Source organism: Schistocerca serialis, chromosome 9, assembly GCF_023864345.2.
Source record: "Schistocerca serialis cubense isolate TAMUIC-IGC-003099 chromosome 9, iqSchSeri2.2, whole genome shotgun sequence".
Classification (NCBI taxonomy): Eukaryota; Metazoa; Arthropoda; class Insecta; order Orthoptera; family Acrididae; genus Schistocerca; species Schistocerca serialis.
Window position 1 is genome coordinate 211,538,252 of NC_064646.1, and position 21,630 is coordinate 211,559,881.

Consider the following 21,630-nt stretch of genomic DNA (forward strand, 5'->3'; position numbering starts at 1 on the left):
TTTTGACATAACTCAGAGTTTTCTTTTTCATTCATGTCTGCTATTTGTTATTAGCATACATATGATCATATGTACATGATGTTTGGTAATGACCATGTAGTCAGAACTGCTAAGTAGTAATGAATAAAACATTTTATTCTAGTAACAGACAGCCTCAACAGACACATGACATTTTTGATCACTGTTTTTTAACGTAGCTTTGTTCAAAAATTTAAAATTCAGTACCCAAATAGTAAATGTTGTAAGTGTATTTACTAATTATAAATGAGATTTTTTAAATGTATTCAGATGGTATCTACTGAACAGTAATGCAGTTAGCATAGGTTGATAATATCTAGCTCCTTCTCCAACAAAACTGGTCGCGCGTAGCGATAACCACAATGTTAGAGCGATAACCACAATGTTTTCACTTCACTCAGATTTCATGAACAGAAAATTCCAATGGAACACAGAAATATGTGGACCTTAATTTTTTATTTTTAGGATTTTTCTCTTTAATCAGTACACAAAAAGGGCTTGAAAACACAAAAAGGGCTTGAAAGCATAGGAAATTGCATCTTTTAATTTACCTTGAAAAATACTTGAATGTGCCAGTCATAAAATGAATCTGAAACCTTTCTCCATCATGTTTTGTCTCTATATAATAAAAGGCACTGTTCTTCATGCAGTTTTCCACCTTCTGAATATCACACTGTTCAGACAACATTGGTCGAACAGGAGAGAAGATAGTTATTTCCACTTCATGCAGGCGCCTGTCTGGGTTATGAAGGAGGGTACAGACCTGCAAATTATTTTCTAATCATAAGTTCTAAACTATAGCTTCATCCATTCTGATGTACATCTTCTATGGTTAACAATATCATTCAAACATACTCCACACAATGAACTGCCTGGTAGCAATAAATGTGTAAAAAGACACTTTATCATCAGAGTGAATTTTAGAAGTTTCTTTAGCTGATTTAAAAAATTGATATGACGCAAAACCACTTTTTTCTTGGACTGATAAATTAAACAAAAAATCAGGTCAAATATAATTTAGGTGAAAGAGAACTTCCAATATAGAACAATTCTATTAACTCATTCATTCATCACAGTCTACAGGTGCCAAAAAAAGGAGAGAGGTGGAGGGAGGGAGGGAGGGAGGGAGGGAGGGAGGGAGGGAGGGAGGGAGGGAGGGAGGGAGGGAGAGATAGATAGATAGATAGAGAGAGAGAGAGAGAGAGAGATGAGGAGGAGGAGGAGGAGGAGGAGGGAAGCTCCTTATGGAAGAAGACCAGAACACTATACCAAATTTTATTTGTATATTGCAGTAACAAATAACAATCATTAATATTAGTTTGCCAATTTTGTTAATAAAGGATAGTAGCAACACCATACATCAACAACATAATTCCATAAAAAACACAGTTTCTCAATTATACTTTTCTTTACAATGCTTATAAAAATATAGTAATACTTACTATACGTGATGTTTACATCGATAAGCCAAAACATTATGACCCTCTACGTAACAGCTTGTTTGTCCACCTATGGAATGAAATACATCACTGATTCTGCATATCAGGGATTCAACAGTTTGTTGGTAGATTTGTGGAGCGATGTGACATTAGATAACTACTCACGGATCATGTAATTTGTGTAAATAATGGGTTGCTGATTTGTGTACACGGTGATGGTGTCTGATAGGAACATAGATGGGTTCCATAGGATTTACATCAGGCAAATTACATTGCCAAGACATCAACATGAGTTCACTATAATGCTCCTCAACCACTGTAGTATGGTTCTGCATCTGGGACATGGACAATTATACTACTGATGGATGAAATTGCCATTGGAAAAGACATCATGCATGGAGCGATGCAAGTTGTTTGCAGCTGTCAGCATGTCTCTGATTACCACCACAGGTCCAATGCAAGCAAAAGAGAATGTCTCTCATAACATAACACTGCTCCCACCAGCCTGTGTCCAAGGCGCACTGCATCTTTCAAGCCGTCGTTCACCTCAATGACAGTGTTTGTAGAGACAACCATCGACCTAGTGTAGCAAAAATGTGATTCACCTGAAGAGCCAACACATTTCCATTGATCGATGGTTGAACCCAAATAGTCCTGTGCCCACTGCAATTGTAACTGATGACATTGTTGGGTCAACATGTGAACACACACGGGTGTGGTCTGCTGTGGAGCTCCATTCAATACTGTTTGATGAATGGTGAGCCCCGAAACACTTCAGCATGCACCAGCATTGTGCTCTTTTGGAAGAGATGGCACAGATCCCCATCTATCCAACTTTACAGATCAGAACCCCACGTTCTGTGGAGAGTCATGGACATCCAACCATTTAGCACCCAGTGGTAGTTTCACTGTCCTACTTCTTTCTGTAGATGTGCATGACAGCAGCACATGAACATTCGACCAGCTTTACTACTTTTGAGATCCTTGTTCATGGGGTCTGCATTTTAACAATCTGCCCTTTGTCACTCATCTCAATGGATTTCCCCATTTACAGCCCATATCTCTGCTAAGGCGGTACCCTGTCCATGTCTGCACCAGTATACTTTTGTTACCTTGTCACATGCCTGCAATGCCTCCTGTTAGCATTCAGCATCATGGTGGGCAGTGGTCATAATGTTTTGGTTGGTCAGTGTATGTGTGCACTGTAAGTCCTGAAGCCTACATCGGTGTCATTGGTAATAGGAGTAACAGGGATTTTCAACTACAGAAACCACATAACATAAAAGATATGGATTTTTATTTACTTACTTGGTTTTTATTCAACCAGACCACTACATCAATATCATAGTGTTGCAGAACACATAATAATATAGTCCATTAAACTTTGGACATGAAGCCATGCAAATAAAATTTCTTCCACTGATATTTCAGCCACATATTGTCCGACCATCCTCAGAGTAATTCACAAGACTGACGACAATGTGCCAAGCGTGGTCTTATTTGCTCCACCGTGGTGGTACGCACCTGTGAGTTACAGACGCTGGTCAGCAGCAAAGAGATACATTTACACACGTGCCACCTGTGGAAAAGGTGTACAGACATTCGACTCGTTTATTGACGTATGTTTAGTGGTGATAACACTTCTCTGCAGTTTAACTATCCCAAGAGCCAGATTCCTTGCTTTGTCCAAATTAAAACCATTATCTCCATTTATTAAATTGTTAGCTAATCTAATCTCTATAGCTTCCTTGAACATAGAATCCCAAAAGGAAGAGGCGGATGCTAGAATCTTCACATCACTGTAGTTCATCGAATGCCCTGTATCAATGCAATGTTCAGCAACAGCTGACTTGTCTGGCTGTGATAAGCATGTGTATCTTCAATGTTCTACAGATCTCGCATGAACAGTGTGTGTTGTTTGACCTATGTATGACTTCTCACAATTTCCACAAGGAATGTGATACACACTCACCTTATGAAGCAATAAATTGTCCTTTACAGAGCCGAGTAAAGCTGCAACCTGTATGGGATGCCGTAAGATCACCTTAACACAGTGTTTCTCAAGAATACGGCCTATCATCAAGTAAAGAGAACCTGCACATGGCAAAAATGTTCTTTATCTGAAATAATTACTGTCTTCTTCCCCATCACATACCTGCATTCTAGGTTCTACATTGAATGCTACAAATTTGTTGCAGAGAAATTCCGTTCACTTTAAAAATGCTCTTCAAGTATGTGAGCTCTTCTTGCAAATTATCTTTATCAAATATATATTAAATTATTAGCTAATCTAATCTCTGTAGCTTCCTTGAAGACAGACTCCCAAGACAAAGAGGTGTAGGCCGGAAACTCACTTTCTGAGTCTCTCTGCTGTGCCTATCTGTGACTCAGCATCTCCGCTGTATGATCAGTAGCAACTGTCCTTTTCATGACATATAATAAAATGCACAGTAGCGCTTCTGTTAGCTTGACATGTTCCATTGATTCAGCAATTGTATACTGTGATTTGTACGACATAACCATCATCTGTGAGTGCTACATATGCTGACATGGCCATGTACATAAGGTGCTTTTTGATTGTAAATGTTTTATTACTGACAAACCTTTCTATACGTTGCTACATTTTATGCACTAACAGGACAACTTGGTGTGCCGCTTCACTTCACAATGAACATGTTTTTAACAAAAATTTTGAAGATCCAAAGATAACAGCAAAGTCTGTCAAAACTGATTACTGAAAATAAATAAATATTTATGCAATCTTGGCTTTAGAAAGTTCTTTTTATAACTGACCACTACATGTTTATTTCTCTTTTTCTGTTGATATTATCTTATGTTTGTCCACATTTAAAGAGATGTGTCATTCATTACTCCAAGTGAAAATGATGTAATCATTATGGATTTCCATACAAAAGTCCAACAATTACATTATACTGTAGACAAAAGCATCATCAATAAACATTTTGCTAGTGATGTTTACCATATCTGACAAACTATTTGCATATATATTCCTCTAGGTCTTTCTAAACATTAAATGAATGTAAAATAAATGAAAAAAATATAGCAACCACCCACTTTTTGATGGAAAATCAAAAGAGAAAAATGGCAATGCATCTCACCTCAGGCATAGCCCTACTTATCACAGCTAACTTAATAGACTACATTGTATTGAGAAGAAAAGAAGATTAGTGTTTAATGTCCCACTAACAAAAATACTTCCCTGTGAAGCTTCGAAATGTACAAGACTTTCTGTGGTACGCAATGGCACAGTGGCTTCTTCTGGGTTTGAAATTTGAGCTCCTCCACATGAATTCAGAATCCACTTAATCATCAGGGCCATTGAACTGTGAGGCTTTTCTTTTCCCCTCTCTCTCTGGCATGGTGATGTGCAGCAGACAATAGAGTGAAAAGGTACTTTGACAATTTGGTACTCTATAATAAATAATGATGGTAGTAACATAGCTTTTGCCATCAGAAGGTGACAGTATTCAGCATTCCAATGGTTTTAAAACATTTTTCTTCACCTTTAATTGGTTTTTGGATAAAATGCTCTCTTAACCTACAGGTGATGGTTTTAGTATAGACAAATATTCTGACTTCTTAGCTTCTTGGCATTGGATTTAGTTCTTGGATGATCTATTGGCTTTGGAGTGCTTGATGGTTCAGAGGGAGTTTTCTGTTTGTAGGTGCAGCTGTCTGGCTTAGCTGATGGAGATTAGGTTGATGCATTGCTCTTGGTAACAATTTTCTTATGAACTGTTGCAAAGGATATGGCAAATACTTAAGGTTACAATGCCATGAAGGTTTACTTGTCCTCACCACACACTATTTTCCTCATTACCTATAATTCCTGAATCTTTCTTCCTTCTCCACGAATACAGAATCACTGCTCCACAGAGGATGATTACTCGGCTAATGCAGAAACTTTGGCATGTATGTACATATTCATATGTATCATGTGCCTTTGATCTGCATCTACTGCAAACAGCTTTAACTATTACAACTAAGAGCTGTTATCTCTTAACTTTTGGCAGGTAAAATGTTTCACAGGTTTTGGTACACCGGATGTAACTGTGGGGCAGACAAAGATAGCTGTGATATTCTCTGGTAGTATGGGAGGTTTAAATGTTAAACATTAAAATAAATAATAAATGTCACACTATTTTCAAGTGACCCATTTACTTTCTGCGTAATATTCTTCATCTCTGTGAAGCCTACATTGGACCAGTCTACCTCTAATTCTATGGGGTCACTTTTTGTTATATCAAGGAAGGTGACTATTCCAATACTGAAATTATGGGATTTATGAGTTTCAGGTGTTATAGGATAGCCACTTCATTTTTTTGGAGCATAAAAGTATAGACATTTTTAGTGATGTTGCTGACTTAATCAATAGGGTGCTCTATTCAGTTGTTTGATTCTTTTAAAGTTGCGGCAGTTGCTTCCAAGCCTTTGTGAATATATATAAAAGAGATACTTTTCCAAAGATCCTTACTCTCTCATGTTATACATGTATTTTGACAAATTTGTGACCTATTGCTTTCTTTACTGAAATTCTTATAACTTTTTCACAGGACTGTCCACCCGAGATCTTTTTGGTGGTAGGGTATTAATACTTCCTGACAGTTCACAAATTCTGTCCGGAGTCTGAGTCTGAGCAGGAAGAGCCATTACGTTCCCATCAGGCACTAGGGAATTAAACATCCACCCAGACAGAGCCTTGCTTGCCTGCGAATGTCTCATACAACTGAGGTATGGCAGGTATAAAAGAGGTAGCATGCTTGTGACTGTTTTACTTAAACAGCCATCCACATGTAGCATACCTAAAGGTTGATGCAGTTTCTATATATAAAAAAGATGAATTAGATATATCTAAAAACAAAGATGATGTAACTAGCCAAATGAAAGTGTTGGTATGTTGATAGAGACACTAACAAACACACACACAAAAAATTTGTTAGTGTCTCTATCAACATACCAATGCTTTCATTTGGTAAGTTACATCATCTTTGATTTTAGATATATTTTTCCCACGTGGAATGTTTCCCTCTATTATATTCAAAATATGAATTAGGATAGATTGCTACTCCCCACTTAGAGGAGATGTTAAGCGGCAGACAGTAACATTTAAAAATAAATTAAGCTATCTGACAAATTCCATCTCCATATTTAGAAACAAACACACACACACACACACACACACACACACACACACACACACAAAGAGAGAGAGAGAGAGAGAGAGAGAGAGAGAGAGAGAGAGAGAGAGACTGTTGTCTGAGGGAACTAAAGCCCAACTTACGGATAGAAAAAAGAAAAATTATTTGAGTTTCAGCAGTGTGAGAGTGTTTAACAACTACTGTTTTAATGTTCACATCTTTTCAATTTGATTTTGGGTAAAGTGAGATTCATCCTTTAGTAATTTCATTAGATTTTGAATTGGCAATTGCAGTTGAACTTGATTTGACCCATGAAATTTTGGTAGTCAGAGTTGATTCTAGTTCACAGTGTAATATTGACGTTATGCTGCCCAGTTGCCAATTGTGTAATTATTGCCACAACATGTTTCAGGACAAAATTATCCCATTTTAAGTGCTAAAAACAAGGAAACCAGATAAAACAATTGTCCTCATACTGATAGACATATAAGGGTAGCACGCACCCTGAGTTACAATCAACTTTCAAATTTTTTTATGCCATGAGGCCTCGTCATAACTTAAAAACAAGCTGCACATGCACATTGTCAACTCAAACCATGTTCACAGGGGTGGTTATTGATAAGTCCTCCTAGCACACCATAAACATAAATTATCATTTTTCAAAAAATGTGGTGCCCAGGGCTAATTACGTGCCTCTAAGTCCAGAAAACAAGAATGAGGAAATGAAAACCCTTAGACAAACAGTGGTAGAAAATGGTTCTGATGTAGGTTTGATGGATCAGTTGGACGTAGCAGTTAGGCATGGTAACCAGCAAAGTGATAAAAATCCAGACCAATATAGTCATGCCATATTGGGGGACCACCTCACATAAATTAGTGAGGTTGTTTAACAAGAAAGTGGTTGTTTTCAAGACAGGCACAAATTAGGAGAGAGGCTGAGGCATAAGATTGACACAGATGAGAGCTGGATTGGGAAATCAGAAATATATGAAGTAAAATGTCAGAACTGTGAAGTGAAGAAGTGGGGTAGATGGGACAGAATTTTAAAGTTAGATTTAAAGAGCACAAGAATAGATAGAATGGCTCGTCAGCTGTAGCAAAGCATGTCATGAATGAGCAGCATTCATTGGGAGATATAACAGAAAGCATGAGCGTGTTACACATAGAAGAATAAGGGCTGTCACTATCAAATTTAGAGGAGGTAGAAATTTACTGTGCCTTGAAAGACAAATTGGTCAACTTTTTAAATGAGAGGACGGAAGAGTAAGGTACTACGACCAGACAGGCATTTCTCAAAGATTTTATGAGAGACAGTAGTATTGCTGGTGCTGAGCAATAGGTTTTATGTACATATAATCATTGGTATCAGTATGTGATGACAGTGGCTTTCAGTTTGCAATTGTACCTAAGGAATGGGGGATGCACCGGCTTGTGATGGTTTCTGTTTTATGGTCTGAGCTGACACTGCATGTGTGTAGCTTGGTTTTAAGTTGGAACGAAGTCTAATGGCATAAAAAATGTTTTAAAGTTGGTTGCAACTCAGGGGGTCTGTTATCCTTATATTTGTGCCAGTATAAGGAGGAGCGTTTCATCTGGTTTCATTGTTTTTAGCACTTGAAAATGGGATAATCTTGTCACAAAACACGTTAACACAATAACAACATGACTGTCAAGTGGGCCGAATATCCCCAATATTCCTTGAATAACTGTTGTATGATGGCTTCACATCGGCTATCACAGTGAAATAATCTGAGATTAAAGTTTATATACTGCAAATATCCAAGTTCATTAATGCACTAATCTAAGATCAGGTGCTCTAAATAATCAGCTCTTGGTATGGTTCAGATGGCAGTTATCAATATGGATGTGATTTTCACAACTATTTTTTTAGTTACTCAGACCTCTGAGATATTTACTTGAGGAAAATTCCTTGTTTTGGCTTCACTATAACAGTTAATGGACTCTGCATTACAAACACATATTTCCAGCTTAAGGATCAGCACAAGGTGTCCTGGAGACACCCGCGCTCTCATCACTGGCATCAACTAGACTTAGTAATAGCTAGGTGTACTGGTCTCAAAAATGTGCTACTGACATGAAGTTATCATAGTGCTGATTGCAACACTGACCACACCCTGGTGGTGTGCACATTGAGGCTCACTCCTAAGAAATATCACCACGCTAAACCGAGAAGTCATCCCCGTATCAATACAGATTATGTTCATGAGTCATAAAGAAAGCAGGATTTTGCCAGTAATTTTGAAAATGCTTTCTCACAAAACATGTAAGCAGAAAGGAGTGTTGATAAGAAATGGGCAAAACTCTCTGGTGCAATCTACAACTCAGCAGTATTGGCCTATGGAATAAAAGGAAAAAGAAATAAGGACTGGTACGATCAAAATTTGGAACAAATGGAACCAGTCACTGAGGCTAAATGGAAAGCCCTGCTTGCTTACAAAAGAAACCCAAATGAAAGAACTCGAGATGACCTACGAAAAGCAAAGAACAGGGCACAGGAAACATCCAGATGCACAAATAACTACTGGCTGAATTGATGTGCAGGTATACAGAAAGAGGCCGATTCTGGGGATGCTAAGGCAGTGTACGATGGTATTAAGAATGCAATTGGACCAACTGTCAGAAAAACAGCTCCTCTGAAGTCCAAGACGGGTGAAGTCATTACTGATTAAGGCAAACAAACAGAACGCTGGGTTGAACACTACCTCGAGTTGTATGCAGCCGAGAATGAAGTTAGCAAGGATGCATGTGACGCCACCAAACAAATGCCAGTTATGGAAGAACTAGATGCAATGCCTACTATGGAAGAACTCAGTTCTTGCTAACGGAAAGGTCCCAGGCGAAGATGGGATCCCTGAAGAGGTTATTAAGTATAACAAGTCTGTTCTTCTCAAACATTTATATTCACTTATCACAACCAGCTGGGAAGAAGGTTATGTCCCAATGAGTATGCGGAATTCGAAGATAGTTACTCTATATAAACAGAAAGGGAACAGAAATGACTGTGACAATTACCGAGGCATTTCATTACTAAGTGTAGCCGGGAAAGCTTATGCAAGAGTCATCCTAATGGGATTACAAATCTTAGCTTCCAGAATCTACCCAGAATCCCAGTGTGGCTTCAGGCCTGGCCGATCAACCGTAGATATGATCTTCTCCTTAAGACAGCTACAAGAGAAATGTCGTGAGTAGCAGAGGTCACTTTATATTGCTTTCATTGACCTTGTTAAAGCGTTTGATTTAGTGAGCAGAAACGGGTTTTTCAAACTGTTGCAGAAGATTGGATGCCCATCTAAACTACTACAAATAACTGTCTCTTTCCATGAGAAAACACAAGCAACAATTTGCTTCAACGGTAAAACATCAGAAGCATTCCCTGTTAATAGCGGTGTGAAACAGGGGTGTGTGTGTGTTAGCTCCTATATTATTTGGGATTTTCTTTTCCCTTCTGCTCGGATTTGCCTTTGAAGACTGTGAGGAGGGAGTGTATCTACATATGAGGTCTGATGGAAATCTTTTCAACATTGCTTGCCTCAAGGCCAAGACCAAAGTAAATACAGTTGTTATCCGTGAGTTGTTATATGCGGACGATGCAGCTCTAGTAGCAAACGCAGAAGATGAGCTGCAGTATATAATCAACAAATTATCACATGCCTGTGAAAAATTTGGTCTACTCATCAGCCTTCAAAAGACTAAGATCATGGTGCAGAGCACTACCAACCTTCCATCCATCAGCATTGATGGCAATCCTCTTCAGGTAGTTGATGACTTTACCTACTTGGGATCCACAATATGTAGCAACTTGTCCATGGACACTGAAATTACTAACAGAATCGCAGTGGCATCATCTGTCAAGGCTAGATTGAAAAACACAGTATGGAACAATCGACTGCTTACCACAAAAACTAAATTGAAAGTCTACAACACTTGTGTTATAAGCACCCTTCTCTATAGCTGTGAGATATGGACAACTCTTTCTAAGCATGAATCTCAACTCAACAGCTTCCATCTCCGCTGTCTCCGGAAGATCCTTCAGACCTATTGGAGAGATAGAGTACCCGACACCGAAGTCTTTCATCGTGCAAGCACAACCAGCATCTTTGCACTCCTGAGTCATCGACATCTTAGATGGTTGGGACATGTCAGGCGCATGGATCCTGAACGGATACCGAAACAACTGCTGTACGGAGAACTTCAGGAGGGTGTGAGGCCTGTGGGACGACTGCATCTTCGTTTCAATGATGTCTGCAAGAGAGACCTGACCAAGACCAGAATCAATCCAAGTCACTGGGAAAGCATTGCAGATGACCGTGTCAAGTGGCGAGTAACTCTGTGAAATGGCGTCAAGCTCTCAGAGGACAAACGCACACAGGAACAAATCAGGAAGAGGACAAAGCAAAGAGAGCTTCTGCTCAAAGTCCCTCAAATCACATGTCCAAACTGCAGTGGGGACTGCCACTCTTGAGTGGGACTTTTTAGCCACAGCAGACGCCGCAGAGTCTGAACCAAGCATGTTGCACCATCATCCCTCAAGGATGGACAGATGCTATTAGTAACAGTTTATTATACTTTTACATGAACATCTTCAAATTACAGTGCGTAAATATGTGAAGTATTTGTTGATTTAGTTTTACTCCCAGAAATGATACTTCTGTCACTCTATTGTTCACAGAAATTGACTGCCTGTAAACATTTCATTTCTACTGAATCACTTCATTTAATTATCAGGACTATTCCACAGTTACCAGGCCATTTTGTCCATGCTTAATACTATGATTCTCATTTTGCACCTACATTAAACTCATTCCTGTCTTTCTTCATATTTTTAAATTTCCCTGCAAAGAAAACTTCTAACATCTTTTGATTCAAATCATAGAATATCACATTTGTAAATCATTTTTGCTGATGGTCTAAGTTTCGTAATGGCATTTCATCAAAGCACTTCTAGTCATCCAGACACCATGCCTTACTCTCTTATACGATACATTGATTGTGTGTCTTTACTAAATGCTTGCTTATTTACAAGTCTTGTGAACATGAAAGAGAAACCAAAAAAATATCTGGACTATGCAGTCTCCCTAGCAAATATTGCTCTTTGAAGTTATGTCTGAACAGGGGAGCACAAATTATTTTAGTCAAGTAATACAAGGAGAACAAGAAGGGAAAAAAGTTGAGTACTATGTAACTGTAAACAAGAAAAGCCATAAAATGGTGTAGTACATACATAAAATGAACATACATGACTACAAATGTTGATAACAAGAGTATATTCTACAACTCTTGAGGTGTAATGTGTCATTTATAGAACAAGATGTTTCACGTCCTCAATATCCAATGACCGACAAAAGATGTTCATGGGTTAAGGTAGTTAGTAAGTAGGAAGCATCCCACTTTTGAAAGGTTTTTTTTATGGCTTGTGCAGATTGGAATTGTACTGAGCTTGTGCTATTGGTGATGTGGGCATGGGCTGATGCTTATATCTGCTGGATGGAGTTATTTGCTCCATGGGGCTGTAAGGGAAAGGCATGGAGTGCATGTGACTTCATAATGCCAAAGAAATCATCACAGCATTGATGTTCTGTTTTTATTGTGCTACTGTTCTGAGTTTCATGTAAGATGGATGCATGACAACATCTAGCTGGAATGTAACACATAAGTAGCTGACTCAGTTAAGAGAAGTTAGAGTCATACGTGACAAGAAATACACTGAGTTCAACTTCTCTGTGTGTGTCATTCCACTGGAACAAGAAAAGTCCCTTTCAGCATCTTTGATGCAACAGATTGAAGTCCACTGGCGAGAAGGTGTGGATACTGAATAGCAGGACCCTTGCAGCACTGATATTGTATGGCGATCGTGAGGGAAAAAGTAAGAGACTCATGAAACCTAGCAAGATATGGAAGTTATGGATCAATTACTGGACTGTTTCAAGAGCCTATTCCTAACATCCCCATCAGGGAAATAAAGACCAAGGAAACATACCATTTGGTGACCTCAGTGGAGAGAGAGAGAGAGAGAGAGAGTGGGGAGGGGGGGGGGGGGGCAAAAAATTTAAAAAAAAAATAATTAAAAAAATCCAAGTTTACACGGTGTTGTCAAGGACAGTAGACAATAGGATCAACAATGGAACATCTAATAGTACACGCATTATATGGTTGCATTCAAATTATTCATATATTAAAGAAGAAGACCTCTTGACATAAAAGTTTTCTGGGTATAGTACCGCGTCATAATGTAAAAACTACTGCTGCTGGAGAAGAAAACCAACATTTTGGCCACGATTGCAGTGGCCTTCTTCCCAGAAGAAGGCCACTGCAATTGTGGCCAAAATGTTGGTTTTCTTCTCCAGCAGCAGTAGTTTTTACATTATGATGCAGTACTATACCAAGAAAACTTTTATGTCGACTGACTCTGGCCGTGGAAGCCTACGCAATTATAAGAAGACCTCTGTGTGTGTGACTGAGAAAGAAAAGAAAGAAATTTATGGAGAAATGGAGGATATAAATTGCAGTTGTAATTATTAACAAAGTCAACTGGTATTTTACTCTGCATGTTTATGAAAGGTTGACATGAGTCACACACAAACAATTAAACTTGCAACATGAAAGAGTTTATGTTGGACTCGGAGAAGAGATTAATGCCGCTTTAGCAGCTGATAGACCATACAAGAGCAGTTCAATTCGGCACACAGTTTATGGTGCCACACAGTTATGTGTCACTGGCCATATCATAGCAGTTCCAGCAGTAGCCACAGCGAGCCAGCACCCAACCATGGTTCACCCACAGCATACAGCAATAAGCAAGGTAGGGCACTCAATAAAATTTTGAGTCCTCATATCACCTTGCCAGTTTTGGAGGAGTGACTGCAAGGTTTGTAGGGAAAAAGTACAGTAAAGAACTGATTCCTCTTTTACAACTACTTCTACTGGCAAATCTAATTCTAATCAGGAGTTGCACAAAATCCAGGATGATTTAGAAACAACACAAATATAGCTACAGTAAAAGACTACAGTATATCAAAATAGTAAAGGAAATCCAAACAAATGGTTAGAAGAGCTTCAGTTATGGACAGGTATCAACTTGGCAAAGCAATTTCCCAAGTTTAAACCAGATGGAAAAGTACATTCACATATGCCGTTTTGAGGACTTTACCTAAGAATTGGGAAGACCAAAGAAAAATAAATTTTGCTCTGAATTACTCAGTTGGAAATGTGACAGAATGGGGAACAGCCCATTCTGAAGGTTTTACATCATGGGAAGACTTTTAAGAACAGGAGATTTTGTACACAAAATGGATGGTTGTTAAGGAGCTACTGACCTTTATAGATAGAACTAGATACCTGAAACAGAGAGAAAAATGACTATAAATGAAGAGGTAACGGTACTAATGAAACTAGTGTCAGTAATAGGCATACAAATATAAATAAAAGATGAAAGGAAAGTAATTTGTGTAGTACATCACAGAACAACCACAACAAAAACAATGTAACAGGTCAGACCAAACAACAAGTAAATACACAGGTTTTCACACCAAATACTGTGAGTTTTGTAGATGCTAGTACAAACCAGAGTTTACCTTACTCAAATAAGTCCTTGGGGAAACCTGCATTCTAAGCAAGTTCGATAGGATGACGTCTATCAGGCCCCGAGTTAAGTGTTCTACTATTTATACTTTCATTTCCTGTAGAACAGTTTCTTCTTTATTTTTCTAGCCTATACTCTTCTGAAAGATATTATCTCTAACTATCCTATCCTACAATTAGACACATGAAACACCTCAGTCAGACCAGAATACACATAATCACTTATAAAATGATACCTCATACACATATGAATGACATTTAACTGGTTAAATCTCGTGTCATTTCAAATTTTTTTTTTTTTTTTCTATTCTGTATGGATGCTGTATTTTTTTCTGTTTTTGGTACTTGCACGCAATAACTTAAGCTTGATGAGAAGGTATATCAGCTAACGTGACATGTATGAGAAGAAGAGTGCTAAGCATCTCAACTGTTACCAATCAGCTGTTCAGTTTTCTAACATTATGGTTTATCACTGACAGTGTGGCAGTAATGCATCAGATGAATATGGGTGATTGTAGAAAGTCAACAAGAAAAAAAGGGCAATATAGACAAGTGAACAAGTGTCAGCAATGAATTTCTTTTTATTGGGAGATTTTTTGTTACAATTTGCTATAAAATTTAATGTAAAATGGTTGAGTGTATGAAGAGTTTCTAGGGGAAGTATCAGTGTAGTAGTATTAAAAGTTGGACAGTAGACAGATGGACACAGGACACTGATGACTGATGAGATACATATTTTCCCCTCCACCATGTGGTGTTTGTTCTTTCTCTGATGCTTAAAACATGGGTTCACTAGAGTCACTTTTTGGGTTCTGTGACAGTTGGAATTGTGACAAGACCACTCTGTAGGGAATGCCAAGCAACTTCTCCCCTCCAGCGTCACAATTAAGAACATCAGCAGAACGGATTGCCTTTGGGTGGTGGGTGGTATAGGACAAAATCTTTCGAGGCTATCTTCTTTCTTTCTTCGATCTTAATGAGCCCATCTTTCTTTTCATTTCTTACTTCTCCAACTGGAGGGCCAACTCTGTCTTTCACACTCTTTCACATTCACAAGTTTCTATTGCTGAAACCCTTCCTTCTTACACATTGTCTTAGTACAACCTGTCTCCACAGGGTAGCCTAGGAAAATTACACATGAGACAATATGATGACAACACTTAAATGAAATTTTATGATGCAGATTTGTGCATCACATGTCAGTCACATCAAATGTTGTGAGGGGGAAAGGGTGCACATAGCCAATCAACAGAAAAGGTGGTGGACGAACATGAACACATTCATCTTGTGGTGTTGCAGGTCTTCTTGCTATGTCCGTGCTTGCTACGAAATGGGAAGAGGAATTCTGCCTTATGCAAGAGACTTTATTTTTAGTTATGCTTCATGCAGACATGTTTCAGCATATTTTGTACTATCTTCAGTGGGTTATTTTTTTATTTTCTAACTTACATGATTATACTGGACATTTATTTTGGTAGCTATTCTGTACACAATCTACAATTTCTCATGGTTTTGATATTGTGGTGCTTTCTCATATGTTGTTGGCGAAGTGAATAGCCAGATTTTGTGACCTATGGTCGCTTGACACTGCACTTTCTTCGATTTTTCAAAAAATACATGTATGGTGGCGAAAACTCTGCCTATGTTTTGAAAAAATGGAGAAAGTGCAGTGTCAAGTGACCATAGGTCACGGAATCTGGCTATTCACTTCCACAACAACATATAAGAAAGCACCACAATATCAAAACCATGAGAAGTTGTAGACTGTGTAGCAGAATAGCTACCAAACTAAATGTACAATAGAATCATGTAAGTTAGAAGATTTTAAAAAACTCACTGAAGATAGTACAAAATGTGCTGAAACATGTCTGGATGAAACCAAAACAAAAAAAGGTGTCTTGCATAAGGTGGAATTCCTCTTCCAATCCCCATGAACACATTGTACATCAATTATGGTAAAATGGAGAGATGGAAAATTGAAATAGAATTCTTGCAGCATAAAGGGACTACTCTGATTTGCAAATAAAATCACAAACATGGAACAGTGAATTACATTTTTTAAAGAAGAATGTTAAAAAGTAAGATCCTTGAAAGATGATGGGTATCAAGTAACTATATCTTGTAATGTAAGTACTGCAAAGAGGAGGAGGCACATGCATTACTTAGTATTCATCCTAATAAGTACCTATAGCATGTTAGATTAAAAAAAGGAAAATGGTGAAAAAGAAGTTCAAATACAGTGACTGCAGACCAAGGCGAGCAGGCAGAACAGAGTAACTAGCGGAAGGTATCGTATGAGGAGAAGCATAAAACATGTATAAATTGTTCACAATTAAGGTAAAATATCAGTATACAAGTGGTTAATAAGTGTAAGTATTAATGTAAGGCAAGACCTGAGGAAGGTGAGAATGCACCCAAGGTAATGATCACTAGAGTAAAAAAATAGAAGGACTAATGTCTTCTACTTACGAGAGTATAATATGTTTACTACAACTGTGTTGATAATGTGCATGGGTTTTATTTTTATTGTGCATGTTAATGAGCCATAATGGGGAATGATGTGCATCTTCACCCTGGGACAGCATTTTCAGCAAATTAGCAAGAGGAAGTACCAGCTTGTAAGCAGAATACAGTATTTCATGGATTGGCATCCTGCTCTGGCAATGCAAAGACTCCCCAGTAACTGTTATATCAACCAGAGGTGATATTTAAATAGAAGGTAGATGATAATGATTTTGTATGTGGAACCTCTGACATATGTGATTAATTTGAATTACCACTGTATGTAAATTATTATGTCATACGTTAACAAACTGCGGACTGAGCACGAGTTTGACATGAACAGCAGTAGTTAGTCTTGGAAGGTAGCCAGGTCTTGCTTGTCCTGTGCATTCAAAATTTGTAAGTAACATCAAGTCTTCCTCCCTCTGTTGGTAGCCCTGTAGACTGCACAAGGAAGGGTTTCTGCATTGACCTATCACATATTTTTCGAAGTCTGAACTACCTGTACTCCCCAAAAGCATTTTGTATTGTGGTGGCATGATGGATTTACTTTGCTACAATGCGTGAGTGAAGTTATTGCTGTCTACAAAAGGGTTTGCATAGTTACATTATTATTTATTCTCTATGACTATGCCTGAGGCAAGTGTTAATAAATGTTATCAGTTATTAACTAAGCAACTATCTATCTTAAAATTTTCTATTGCATGAAGTTTCCCAAAGTGGTAACTCCATAAAAAAACAATAACACTGCAAACATATATTTTCATGCAACAGATATGCCAATACAAGCACCAGAAAAAGGAATCAAAGTGAAGCAGAATTTACTTCTCAACTCAGGATCAGCACCTTTAACTATTAATTCTCTTTAACAGATGAAAAGTCATGAGATTGATTACATATGCTTGACAGAGAAATGTTTTTAGTCCTGCTTGCTGACCAATGCAATCACAGCACTCATTCACGCAGGCTGACTGTATATTTCAGCACCACAGGGTGGCAAATAACATTGATAAATTGAAAGTAGTATTTCCACATCTGGACTAAGATGTGACAAGAGAAAGAATAGAAATTTTACCACACCGAAGTCACGCAGTACTGAAGGAAGATCTGATACAGTGTTATACATTGTCATCCAAGCTACAATAACAAAAAATTTTTGCAGATGACAAAATGGGCGGCAAGTCTCCGTCAAAAGTCCTCAAGTACTTATATTCATTTGCAGGCCCTGAATTTCTGCCTGAATAATCTTTGTGTGTTCTACGGCTTTACAAACTTCTAGCCAAAATCTGTGCCATCACCGTGGCACACAACTTACAATAGCAAATCTTAGCAAAAAAGCAGACACTATTGCAAACAGCTTAGGTGAAGTTTTCACAAGTGCAAAAATCAACAACAATAACAACAGCATACCCAGAGCACACGCGGTTATGGAAGCTGATGGCACTAACCCTGGAACATGCAGGAATACTTCCCACCACCTGCAGGCATCTACTGAACCTACTATGGAACAGCTGGTAGCACAAGTTGCAAAACTCAGCATGTAAGTGGCAACACACCAGTAACTAAGTAAAAAGTTGCAGCTGGAAAAAAAAACAAACAACGCCATTCCAAAAGACTCAACAGAGCAGTGGTTTGGGTACCACAGGCATTTCAGCAATTCTGCCCATCAATGTATTCAGCCTTGCAGCTACCCAAACTTTAAAGGTGGACATTACTGGGCCCAAACATTATTCGGTAACAGCACACACACCCCAACCTGAGTGTGGTATGAGGAGGATGGGCAAATGCCATGCTATTTGCAGCCAACCAATCACCCTGACTTTCATGCAGAATCGAGTTTCTGACTGACTCAGGTTCAGAAGGCAGTCTCTCTCCAGGAAGGACTTGTGACACACACACACACACACACACACACACACACACACACACACAAACACACACACACACACACACACACACACACACACACACAGAGAGAGAGAGAGAGAGAGAGAGAGAGAGAGAGAGAGAGAGAGAGAGTACTACTGCCAGAAAGAGTGTTAGTGCTCAAAAGTTAGTGTGAATTCTTTTTCTGGTGTGTGTTTAGTTGCTCCATCCAGGATTTTCCATTTAAGCTATAACTGTTTATTCCTTGACGTTATTCAAACACCTGAACATCGCTAGGTATGATATACGTCATAAAGAGGGATTAAAAGTGAATAATATTATAGGAAAAAGGAAGGATACTGGAAGTGACTATGTAAGAAGAAAAACATGTTTTTCCATGGAGGATTACCATGAAAATGTTGGGTTTTCCATATTAACCAAAGGCATACCAGAACATTAAAAAAAGGTCATAAAAAAGAATTGTGATTGTTAAACTAAGCACTAAAGTCAATTATCACAAAGAAATTTACAGTGACAACCTATAATTTGAAGTCACAGAATTATATTCAGCCAAGAAGATTTTCAAAATACATCAGCATAGAAGAGAGTCAATTACTATGGCAGGTGGTGATTAATTGCAGTGAGTGAGCAGTGACTGTTCAGTCATTTATAGATTAAGACACAGCAGCATCACTACTCCACTGTTTCCCTGAGGGTGATGTCAGTGCAGTCAACAATTCAATGCAGTGTGCATAACAGTGATTCGGGTGAGCCATATGAACAACACAATGGTTTGAATGATTAAAGATAGAAATTAGTGATGCAATAAGACAATTAAAGGTAAAAAATTGGAAATGAAATAGGACAGCCACATCCAAAACTGGGTGAAGATGCTAAAGCCTTAAAGGAAACAAACCTTAAATTAGACACAAAAAAATTTCTAAGATAGACAGTCATACAGCTGAGTTACATAAAGAAGAGGCTCAGATAAATCTAAGAATATCAGAATTAAAGATAACTGTATTGAATTTAGAACGTGAATTACATTCTGAGATATTTAAACTATGTGATTTAGTTAGGAGGTTGCTGCAAATACAGATATCACATTAGCATAGTATTTGATACTTTAGAACAGTATAGCAATTCAAATGAAATAAATGTCTCAATTTCCACTTTCACAATGTGAGAGTAACATATGAATGATTTCATTGGACAAATATTTCAAGTGAAGACAGAATCATTCATTAGTACACCTCATCCATTCAGCAATTTAGCTGTTACTTCAAATGTGTTGTTGTTATTATATCTGCATAACAGTTGTTTAGCCCTGTACTTCCACATTGATCTTTTGGACTTCATCAACAAAGTTATAACAACTTCTTTAAATCCAAACAATGTTACCTAATTTACACCACATTTTAGGAATAAACTTTCCACACCAACTGTAGCTTAACATGTGATAACTCATAAATCACACATGTTAATATTTACACATACAAATCCAGTATCAGTATCTAAAGTTCATTTAGCTTCCATTTTTAATGTGTTCCCTATCTTACCAAAAGTATCCACATGTCTATCAGTGGACATTAGCAGGGGTTTATTCAGCCTTTGTCTTTATAATGGCATGAACACTGCTAGGGACACTTTCAATGAGATATCTGAATGTCTGTGGGGTGGCAGTCTATTCTTCCTCAAGAGCTGAAACCAGAGAAGATAGTTAAGTTGAACACTGGGAACTGAAGTCAAAGTTCTAACTGATCCCAAAGATGTTCCAGTGGGATCAAGTTGGGACTCTTGGCATGCCAGTCTGTTTCAGAAATGTTACTACTAACAAATCATAGCCTCAAAGATATTGCTATATGACAAGGTGCACTATCATACTGATACACACAGACATCATCTCCAAACTGTTCGTCTACTGTACATAGTACATTATACTGTAAAATATTTTCATATCCTTACACACTTAGCAGTTTGTTAAGTGCAATATTGGGACCACACACTAACCACAAGAAACACCTCAATACCATAACACTACCTTCTCTGTATTTCATTCTTGGACTACACATGATGGCAGATAATGTTCTCCAGGCATACTCCAAACCCCAAACTTTCCAATGGATTGACTCAGAGTATAGCATGATTCATCATTCCAAATCACCTGCTTGCAATCATCCATTGCCCAGTAGTGTCGCTCTTTACACCACCTCAAGTGTCACTTAGCATTGATAGAGATACGAGGTGGAATCCAAAATTTTCGGGACTGGTGCAGCCATCTGGAAAGTAGGAGCAGTAGATCTTTGCACTGCTAGGTGGGGAGAGCTGCATATCTGATAAGTCAGTGTGTGGAGTGCATTCAGCTTGGAGGACGTGTTAAGTGTCCACAGTGATTTCCGTAATACTCTGTGTTGGTGTGTGGCAATTTTACAATGGATCCGTGTGTGTATCAAATCTCAGGAAAAGTGGCCCTTACAATGATTCAACAAGTGTTTGGGGGACAGAGCATGAGCCGTACACGTGTGTTTGAGTGGCATGCTCAGTTCAGGGCCAGCCCTACAGACATCAAAGATGATGCTCACACTGGAAGGCCCGTTAGCGAGACAGGTGAAGAGCAAAGTGAAGAGCATGACCATCATTTTCTTTGATACCAAAGGAATTGTGCACAAAGAATTCATCCCACCCAACCAAACAGTGAACTCTGCATATTACTAGGATGTTTTTCAATGGCTCCGTGAAAACGTGCAGCGATGACGACCCAAACCTAGGCGTGAAGGGAACTGGCTGCTGCATTACAACAACGCGCCCTGTCATACGTCCTTGCTCACCAGGACATTTTTGGCAAAAAAACAACATGGCAGTTGTATCCCACCCACTGCACTCACCAGATTTGACACCTTGCAAGTTCATGCTATTCCCAAAACTGAAACTCAAGTTGAAAGGCCGTCAGTTCGACACTCTAGAGAGGATTCAAGAAGCATCACTGGCAGGGATAAACACCCTCAAAGAACAGGACTTCCAGAAAATGTTTGACCAGTGGCATAAGC

The 21,630-nt window shown here is 38.4% G+C and overlaps 1 protein-coding gene across 4 annotated transcripts in view; it reads right to left on the reverse strand.

Moving 5' to 3' along the window:
- LOC126418689 (DNA ligase 4) overlaps positions 1–21,630 on the reverse strand; it is a 302,986-nt gene that overhangs the window by 119,949 nt on the left and 161,407 nt on the right. For all 4 annotated transcript variants that reach the window (XM_050085584.1, XM_050085583.1, XM_050085582.1 and 1 more), the window contains exon 6: positions 570–781. In XM_050085584.1, coding sequence (XP_049941541.1) covers positions 570–781 — 212 coding nt within the window. The remainder of the gene's footprint in view (positions 1–569; positions 782–21,630) is intronic.